We start from the raw sequence: 9,788 nt of genomic DNA on the forward strand, positions 1-9,788 counted from the left end.
GTGCTCCTCCTTCCCTGTACTATACCAACAACTGGCTTCTTAATTATGTCCACACCCTTCTTCCCATCCGAAATCAGCATGGGTCTCTATGAACTGAGGCTCAGAGAGGGCGGGTGGGTTTCCTGGGGGGACAGAGCGTGCAGCTCTGGGCTGTAACTCCCCTTTGCAAAGCTGCAGCAGACAGTGAATGGGGAGCCCCCCCACCACCGAGGGGATTTTGGAAGGTGCATCACAGGATGTGGTGGTGTTCGGGAAGCCACGCTGAGGGGACACGAAAACATGAAACATTTGGGTCAGGTTGACAATTTTCGTAAGAACAGGAACCCATCTAAACAACGCCTGGATCTCATGAGGATTTGCAAGTGGAAATTTTCAGGATCTATTTTGCAGTGCTGGCTTGGTTAGCCTAACCATGTAAAGTAAGATTGAACTTGATGCTCTCCTCTTAGAGGAAATACGCACCTTGGAAGAGGCCTCTGGTCAGTTTATTAGGCTACAAAGCAAGGGTAGCACACCCATCACAAAGCAGAAGCAACTGCTGGCCCCATGACTCCAGTCCTCAGACCGGTTTACCAAGCTGCCTGTGTCCTCGGGAAGCCCAGACCCTGTTGGATTTGTGGTCCCTATTTACAGCGGGAGACAGGGTTTTAGAACGTTTCACTAACGAGGCCATGCCATTAGTATTAAGTAATGGAGGGTTTGAAGCCACAGTTGGCTAGCTTTCGAAGGCACTGTTTTACTACAACACCTGTCCCGGAGGGGTTCATACCTGCAAGGCTAACTTTAAAGGAGGAAGGCCTCCCTGCTGTCTCCCTTCGGGGCCCACAGGGCTCAGGAAGGGATTGAAGCAGACAGCCCTTGTGGGTCCTGTGCTGAGCAGGCAGTGGTGACAGGGAGGTAGGTGCTGGAGCCCCGAGGCCCCACCTCTTGGAGCTCCTGTCCAGTGAATGAGACAGATCCGTCCAGATATGTGTTGGGTATCGATTGGGAAGTGCCCACAAGGCTGGAACGTGACAACGGGGCAAAGGGAAGGTTCCGGAACTCTCTGGAGTTCCCTTTGGCATTGTCTTGGTCTCCTCCCTGGCCCCATTTATTAGATGGTCCTGGGAGCTCTGATGTCCTGCTGCCCTCCCCCCCTCTATTCCTGAGGCAGGAGCCCATCAAGATACCCCTTCTCCTGCCTTCAGCAGCAGCATCCGGAAGACAGACTGGCCTTTCAAGGACCCACCATCTTAACTGGGTAACCGCCACATAGGGGGAGCTCTGCTCCAGGTCCCGCAATAGGCCTGGTTGTGGAGGGAAGCGCCATCAAGGGCATGTCCTCAGAGGAGGTCCTGACTCTTCTCGTGTGTCCCTCTTTTCGAGAAGTCTTGAATTTAGCCCTAGAGTTGCACAGAAGCAAGAGCTAAGAAGGCTGGGGTCCCTGCCATCTGCAGATGTTCACACCATTGGCTCAGATTGACGCAGGATGGGGCAGAGGATAAGACATGGGTCTTGGAGACAGACAGGGCTACCTGGGTAGCTGAGCCCTGCCCTATTCCTGACCAGCAGAACCCTGGCCTGATGTGGGGCCTTGCCTCTGGGCAGGCTGTTGAAAGAGCTCTGCTGCTTAACGGGAGGCTGTGGGGGGAGGAACGGGGTCCCTGGAGAAGGGGGGGGGCTGGGCTGGGCTGGGCTGGGCTGGGTGTGCAAGCTCTTTTGCTTCAACCTTCCCACTCCACTTCCCAGCTGCATGGGCTCAGGCGTCCAGCCCTCTGTGCCCGAGTGCTGTAGGCAGAGTGAGGATAAGGACATAGCCTGCAGGACTGCAGTCACCCAGGGAACCGGGCGGGGTGTTCAAACACTGCTAAGAGGCAGATTCTGGGGCCCCCAGTGGGCCTTCCAGGCAGAGAACCTGCAAGGTTGAACACAGGATGGAATCTGTGCACTTGCACCTAATAAACTATGAAGTTAATCTTGTCTCTTGTCGAAGCGTCCTGGGACGAGTCAGAGGCGCTGCTGGAAGGAACATGCTCCGTGAGGATGGGCTGCTCGGAGCGGCCTCGTCAGGGTCACTTGATCTGATCTGTGTGGTTATTAACATCAGTGTAATATTGCTGCTAGTTCTGCCACTCTTAGTGCTAAGGAGACAAGGCAGATGGGTGTTTGGGCAGCACTCAGGAACTCAGAAGTCACTTCTGCCTGTCCTGGTGCTCGCTTCATCTCTGGGTCCTTGAATTCCAAAACAGCACTGAGGTGACAGGGTGGGGTTTCACCCCTGCTGTGTGGTTGTGTAGATGGTGGCTGGGACATCGCCTGTCGGGGCAGCCCTTCCCTCGAGGGTGCTGCTGGTGGTTCGACCCCCAGGAGGCACCTGACTCCCACTGGTGCTGAGGAAACCCCAGGCCCTTGACATTGAACAACCCTTCCTCTTGTGCTTCTTCATCACCCTGCTGGCCTGCCCCATGTCTCCAACCAAGGACAGCCACAGGTCCCTGAAGACCAACGAGGAGGTCTCCTCCCTCCCTAGACTGCCTCTGAGTACCGTGCTTGCCTGCTGGGGAAGGTCTCATCTTTCCTCCTCTTAGTCTGTAAATAACCCTCCTTTCCAGCACTTTCAAAGCCCTGCCATGGGCAGCCTGGTCTCCTCGGCACAGGTGTAACCAGGACTCGGTTTTGCCTGTGACGAGGTGCAGAAAAGCCTAGGCACATCTCCCTGCGTGTGCAAGAGCCACGGCAGCCGCTCACACGGTCCGTGCGTATAGACATGCACACGTCCTTGTTTATAGGTGAACCCTGGAAATGTACAAGGCACGACATGCCTTCGAGAAAATGACAAGACCCATCTTATGGGGTTATTTGAGGACTGCCTAAGGTGGTAGAAGCCAAAGACGTGATTCAGCTCACAGTGTTTGCTTAATATTACTTACCGATTCATCAGTCCGCACGAGTGTTTGAATGTCCAATAACCTCATTTCACAGATGGGAGAGCCTGGAAAGAGACATTGACTTGCTCAGTGTCCCACAGAAAATTGTCGGAGTGGGGAGGCTGGGCTGAAGGTCTTGGCAGAATCCTTTGATTTGAATTGAATGGTGTTGGAGCCAGACAGGAGCTCGGAGATCCCGGAGTCCCTGCGTTTAGATGGCCCCCATGCACTCGCCAGGATGAGGGTGGGAGCAGCCTGGCCCATGTCCCCTTCCTCCCCAGAATTGCCCCATGAGTGTGCCCATCACAGGCTTCTGCATGTGATCCACTAGAATGGAGTGTGCACCAGCTTAAGAAGTCCTTCTAGACCCATGCTCTAGCCCACTGGTGCTCAGCTGGGGACGAGTTTGCCTCAGCGGACATGTGGCAGTATCTGGAGACGTGTTTGATTGTCACCACTAGGGAGTGTTACCGGCGTGTAGGGACGGATGTTCCTGGAGTGCCCAGGACAGCCCCTCCAACAAAGGGGCATCCGGCCCAGGGTCCATCAGGCCCAGGTTGAGAAGGTTGTGCTTTGGGGTGTGACACTGAGCCCAGAGCAAGGAAGGGCCACAGTGTGAGTCAGGGGAGGGGGCAAGGGGCTGACAGGTGCATACGGACCCCTTGTGATCTTGTTAAAAGCTGGACCCCAACCAAAGTCGTAGGTCTCCAGTGAAGCCTGAAAATCTGTGTTTCTTGTGCTCTTCTCACTGCACTAACTGGTGGTCTCTCTCTGTCCTAGGGTTCCCTGGGCCTGCCCGGTCCCCCTGGGAGAGACGGCAGCAAAGGCATGCGGGTACGTCTGCTCCCACCGCCCTCTGCACAGGCAGCCTCCGGTCAGAGCCCATGTCCTTGAGGGGGCGGCCTTTGCTGGGGTGTGAGCTGGGCTTCATGGATACTGGGACCTTTCGAGGTCCCGGGAGGTCAGCCTAATCATTTTACCGACACCAGCTGCAGCGGTGGCCACGGGCTCTGCCTGCGTGTGCTTGGAAGCAAGTTTCTCACTCAGTTGACAAGCAGTTCTGCTTGGGAGGTCTTGCTGTCCCAGTGCCCAGACCTGGAATGAAGTCCCGGCCCAAAGTGGGGGACTCGCCCAGGTCCCTAGTTCATAGCTTGTGGCGATGGGGTGGGACCCAAGCAGCACCCCATCTCCTGCATGGGGCCCCCAGCCTCCCTCTTATCTGTTCCCTGACTCCCCACTCCCTGCCTCTGAGCTGGAATGTGCTCCAGAAACCCAGACCAAAAGTGATCAACTTGGGCAGGCCAGTCTACTCCAGGGCAAAGGGGTCCTCCTCACCAGAACCCAAAGGGAAATCGGTTCTAGGTGTTCCCTTGGTGATGTCCAGCATGTGTGAGCAGGTTTCAAAGTGGGAGCCTTGAACATGAGCCCCTCCTATGTCCACAGCCTTTAGCACTCCTGGACAGGAGGCCTGGGGTGGAGAGCAGGAGAGAAAGGGGGGCTCCATACTCCGCAGACCCTTCTCGATCCCCTCCGGATGGCCAGGTTCCTCCATGAGAATTCCTGCCTTGTCACTCCAGTCACTCTGCTTTCCCCACTGCTGTGTCTGAATCTAGTTCTGTTGGCCTCTAACAGCAGGTGTGAGGGCGCTGAGCTGTGCTCCTTACAATGAAGACCAGCTCCTAGGTTCATGGGACATCTCCCTGGGTCTCCTTTCCCTGGTGGTTACCTTGTGTCTGTGATGGGTTTTGAGGTCCCGACACAGATGCCCCCGAGGCTTTGGGCTGCCCTGGTGTACCTGGGCCTGTGTTGCCCTAGGCTCTGACCAGCCCTGTGTTGTGTGTGCAGGGGGAGCCGGGAGAGCCGGGAGAGCCGGGACTGCCTGGAGAGGTGGGCATGCGGGTAAGTAGCACTTACCCCTGATGTCCCCAGGGGATAAGTCTTGGTGCAAAACCAACTGCTTTAGGTGTAGAGGAGACAGGCATGACTTCACTCCCCACCCGTCCCATATAACCACATGCATGCTTCTGTGTATGTCTCATCACATCGCGACTTTTCCTGAATTCTTATGGAAAGGGGATCACACCAAACTGTGCTGTTTATCTTTTTCATTTAACGACAGATTAGCTACATCTTTCCAAACTATTCTCCTAATTGATGTCTTTCTTTTCATGACATGGGTGCATCGTAACCTATGTAACCTTTTTCCCATTATGGCCCTAAATGTTGTCTCTAATTTCACTTTTCTCTAAAATCAGTACAGCAGTAAATGCATGCGTGCGTGTGTGTGCGCGTGTGTGTGCGTGTGTGTGTGTGTGCGCACAAGCACTTACTCTTGCATATTCCTGTTTATTTCAATAGAACAGAGCACCAACATTGGGATACTTTTGACTAAGGAAATGCACCTTCTAATGTTAATAGATTTTAAGAGACATTTCCCAGTTAGCTGCTTCAAATCTGTAGCAGTTGATGGCGCGGGCAACAGGGGAGTGTCAGGGCTCTGCAGACCTCTTGGGGCCTTGTCAGGACTTGCCCAGGCCCTGCTGGCCGTCGGGCAGAGTGTGAATGAGGAGAGGCAGGAATCACGCAGCTTGCCCAGAACTCGGCACCCGTCCTGGCAGGATCGTGGGAAGGCCACGGGGCGCGGGGCAGGTGGAAATGGAAATCGTTGCATTGGCCTTGTTACAGCTCAGAGGAAACACACTCTGACTGTTCCTTGAAGTTGAGCAGACTGGGGTGGGGGTGAGAATCATGGTGACTCCTACTCTCTGAGGCAGGGGGAAGCATGACCTCTAAGTGGAGGAGGGACAGCGTGGGGCAGGGAGAGGCAGGGATCTCCGGGTATTGCCTCCGTCCCGCCTCTCCTTCTCCTGCCCACACCTCTCTTGTGAACACTGTTCCGCAGGGATTCCAAGGACCACCTGGACTCCCTGGGCCTCCTGGACACGTTGGAGCTCCTGTAAGTAAAGGCCTTGGGAAGGGGTCCTGTTCTGTTCTCAAGGATTGGGACCCAGACCCCTGACACATCCCCCTCCTGTGTCTGTACATGGAGGACCCACTGCCTGACAAAGGCAGTGAAGGGTTGGTGTCTCTTCCTAGACCAGGAATGCTGAAATGTTATGGCACTTGGGAACCTCCTGGAGATCAAGTTTAAATGCACATTCCCAGGACCCTGTTCCCGGACCGTGATGCAGCAGCTTTGGCTGAAGTCTGGGAATCTGCATTTTTACCCGGCAGCCCCGGTGTTTCTGAGACTTGCCCTAAAGAAGCCATTTTTACCAGCCCGTCCAGGCCGCCAGTCCAGAAGGCCGTAGTGTCTGTTAATTCCCAGCCCCTAGAGCAGTGCCAGACCCAGGAGGAAGGTTCAGTAGCCACACGCCCCTTGAAGTAAGTGACAAACAGACATGTGCAAGGAGCAAAGCGGCTTCTTGGAGGTCCAACCCTATTTTTGGTTCTCATTAAGAGCTTTGAGATTATCTCCAAATGAAAGAAGGAGCATAAAAGGTCATTTTCAAGCAAGGTAGGCTGCATAACCTTGGGGGGCATTTAACACCTGCGATCTGTGTGTGTCTGGCCAAAATACTTGGATGGAATTAAAACAGTAAGGATGTCTAGCTCCCGCCAGGGGCCTGGGTGGTCCCCAGAGCCTCTGCCCTCTGGAATAGCAGCCTGTGGTTCTGGCCCTGTGCCTGTTCTGTGGGGACAAGGAAGTAGGTATTATTCCTGGAATCAGTAAGTGGGCTTGGGCAGGCTCCATCCTCTTCAGCATACTCTGCCCAGAATGTCCAAGAGTCCTTTCTCCAGGACAGGAGAGGAAAGAGGGGGAGCTCCTGTAGTGACACAGGACACGTTCAGGCCCCTCCAGCAGTGTGGTACACCGAGCTGTTGGCCTGGCTCTCGAGCCTGCCCGGGAGCCCCTGAGGGGTGCTGGTGGCCCTGGAATTTCGCTCTGTACCCCGCACGTGGCAAAGGGCAGGTGCATTTGTGTGCTGCTCTGCTCCTGCACACCAGGGTAGAGCAGGACCCAGCAGGCACCACGTCTACAAGATCCTTGTGCTGATAACCAATGACGGGTGCCGTCTTTCACTGACTCATTTATTCATCCAGCAAACAGCCATAAACTTCAAGCAGCAGGCACATTCCAGACTGTGGGGACGTGATACTGAAGGGATGGAGGCACCGCCCTCAGGGGGCTCCCATTCTCCTGGGGAGAGGCAGAGAACGTGTCACACGGGGCTGAGTGCTGGGAGGACAGTAAAGTGTGGTAAAGGGGAGAGTGGCTGTGGGCAGGGTCAGGGGTGGTGGCTGCATTTAGATCCTGTGGTCAGAGGAGCCCACACCCCAGCGGGAACTTGAATAGCTCGGCTCACAGAGTGGAGGGAGCTCTGAGGAAGGTGGAGTGGAGGCAGGACAGGGCAGGAGCCCTCTCCCCAGAGGAGGGGGAGGAATGGGGCTTAAAGGCACCCAGATATCACGATCTGGATTTCAACCATCACAAAGGGATGGCAGGTTCTGGGTGGCCGGGGGCACTGATTCCAAAGCCACATTCCCACTGTTGGCCAGGCAAGCTGAGGGGCCAGGGTGTGGTCAAGCCTAGACAGGAGGACCCAGGGAATCCAGGCCGGGAGGCCAGCCCCAGGAGCTCACCTCGCACCCCAGGCCCGAGAGGGAAGCACAGGCCTCTGTGCAGAGTCCCAGGTGACAGGTCTCCGCCGCATTCCCAGGCAGGCTGTCCGTGGGCCCTCGGACTTCCAGAACAGAGAAGCTGGACTGAGCCTTGTCCCTGCTCTTCCCCTCTCCTTTCAGGGTCTCCAAGGAGAACGGGGAGAAAAGGGAGCCCGAGGAGAAAAGGTATTTACATCGGCCTCAATCCGTCATCACAGCTTTCCGTGGCGAGGAGGAGGAGGGGGACCGGGACTGCGCTGTGCTAGCCTGGGGTGCCCGAGAGTGCACATGGGATGCCCGCGCGGGTCGCAGCCCGTGTGTTCGTGATGGTGCTTGTGCATATGTAGTGGACGAGGACTGGTGCAGATGGGGCGCATGTTTCCCACCTAAGTGTAAGCGCTGGGTGGGAAGGTGTGGGCTCAGCTCCTGTAGACATCATAGCCCCTCACACAGTTTGGGGTTTCCAGGTCAGGGGATGGGAGGCTGGGTATTAACAGAGCCCCGCTGAGACTCCGAAAGTCCCGATTGCTGTCATGGGCTCCCCTCTCCCTTGGCATGTTCTATAACTTCTCTGCTCCTCAGTTACCCTCTTAAACCAAACAGAGGGTGCGTGGTAACAGCTGGGGTGGGGACCCAGGTTTGGCCTCGCTCACCAGGCGCTGGGAACCGACCCACACTGAGACTCTCAGGCACAGACTGCCCCAAGGACCAGCATGCTTGAGGAGATCTAGGGGTCACCACCCCTTCGTAATGTACACCAGCTGACCACAAGGGGACCCTCAGACCAGACACCTCCATGTGAGCTTCTGTCGTCAATGGCTCAGGGTGCAGCTGGGGAGGAGGTGGTTTTCGGAGTCTCCTCCTGTCCTGTCCTCAGCGGTGCATGTTCCTTTCATCTCACAAGAAGCCTTGAAATTATTACTTTAATTTTCTATCAATGTATTTGGAAAATAGTAAACACTAGCCTGTACTTCTGCCATCCTGATGCAACTATGAGAACACATTGGCCCGTTTTATGAAGGACTTGTTCTAGATCTGATTTCATTTTACACAGATACACATAATTGTTTCGGCTTTGCAGCCCGTCCTGCCTGTTGTCCCCATGTGTGTTATGTCTGCCTGGTGCTGCCGTAGAGTGTTTATGACTCACGACTCGTTTTAAGCATCTGCACACCGTTCCAGTGCATGAAAAGATCGTGATTTATGGGTTCCGCCCCCTGTTATTGATCGCTTCGGGTTGTTCCCAGTTTTTCAGGATTAAGAATAATGCTCGGGTGAATATTTTTAAACTGACTGCTGTATTTATTTATTTAGTTTTCAAATTTAGACTTATTTCCTTAGGCTGCTTTCCTGGCAGTGAGATTACCAGGGCAAGAATGGGAACCCGTGCGTTGCTCTGGGAGTGCTCTGCCACGCTGCTTTCCAAGAGGTTCTTCAGAATCAAGGGAGACGGGCTAGCGTGGTATCCCACCTCAGGCTCCAAAGCATGAATTCTTTTGGCAGATTAAATTTTAATCGTTGTAACTTAAAACGTGAAATCGCTTAGCCCGTGGTCATTGGGGTTTGCATCTCTTGGTTCTTTTGAGGAAGAACATGTTCCTGCACATTGGTTTACCAGATCTCCTTTCTGCAGCTTTCTGTCTTTCTTTACGTTGTGGGGACTTGAAGGTGGCATTTGGAATAACTAGGGATTCGGGCCCAGGGTGACACGGCTTGATAGGCAGCTGGTACTCGAGAGAGAAGAGCAGGCACGATCAGGGGTACTAGCTCCAGAGAAGGGCTGAGTCGAAGAACAACAAGAGGGGAGGGAGCTCAGGCATCCGGAGTGCATGGTGAGCTCACTGTTGATTCTGGACAAGAGCCTGGGTGGGTGGAGTTCTGTCTTGGCTGTCACCCGAGGGCACAGAGACCCAGACCTGTGCTCTGACCTGGGGTTCCAAACAGGCCTCTCCCTACCGTCTCCCTCGAGCTCCTCCTGGGGCAGACCCTGCACTCACGCCATGTTTATCTCTGGGTCCCCACTCCCTGGGGGGCCACCTGCCACCAAGCACCTGGCCAGTCCTGCTCTGCGGGCACGTTGGTGTGGCACTGGTCATCCGTGCGGAGTGATGCAGGATCCAGAATTGATCTCAGGGTACACAAGACTTCACGAGCAGGTGGGCGGAGTGATGCAGGATCCAGAATTGATCTCAGGGTACACAAGACTTCACGAGCAGGTGG

At 55.0% G+C, this 9,788-nt stretch overlaps 1 protein-coding gene across 2 annotated transcripts in view; it reads left to right on the top strand.

Moving 5' to 3' along the window:
* LOC111146614 (collagen type XXII alpha 1 chain) overlaps window positions 1-9,788 on the top strand; it is a 246,739-nt gene that overhangs the window by 95,557 nt on the left and 141,394 nt on the right. For both annotated transcript variants that reach the window (XM_022502245.1, XM_022502246.1), the window contains exons 13-16: window positions 3,687-3,740; window positions 4,752-4,805; window positions 5,809-5,862; window positions 7,710-7,754. In XM_022502245.1, the coding sequence (XP_022357953.1) occupies window positions 3,687-3,740; window positions 4,752-4,805; window positions 5,809-5,862; window positions 7,710-7,754 (207 nt within the window). The remainder of the gene's footprint in view (window positions 1-3,686; window positions 3,741-4,751; window positions 4,806-5,808; window positions 5,863-7,709; window positions 7,755-9,788) is intronic.

The sequence above is a fragment of the Enhydra lutris genome, unplaced genomic scaffold (genome assembly GCF_002288905.1).
Source record: "Enhydra lutris kenyoni isolate GAN:26980312 unplaced genomic scaffold, ASM228890v2 scaffoldscaffold14, whole genome shotgun sequence".
NCBI classification, from domain to species: Eukaryota; Metazoa; Chordata; class Mammalia; order Carnivora; family Mustelidae; genus Enhydra; species Enhydra lutris.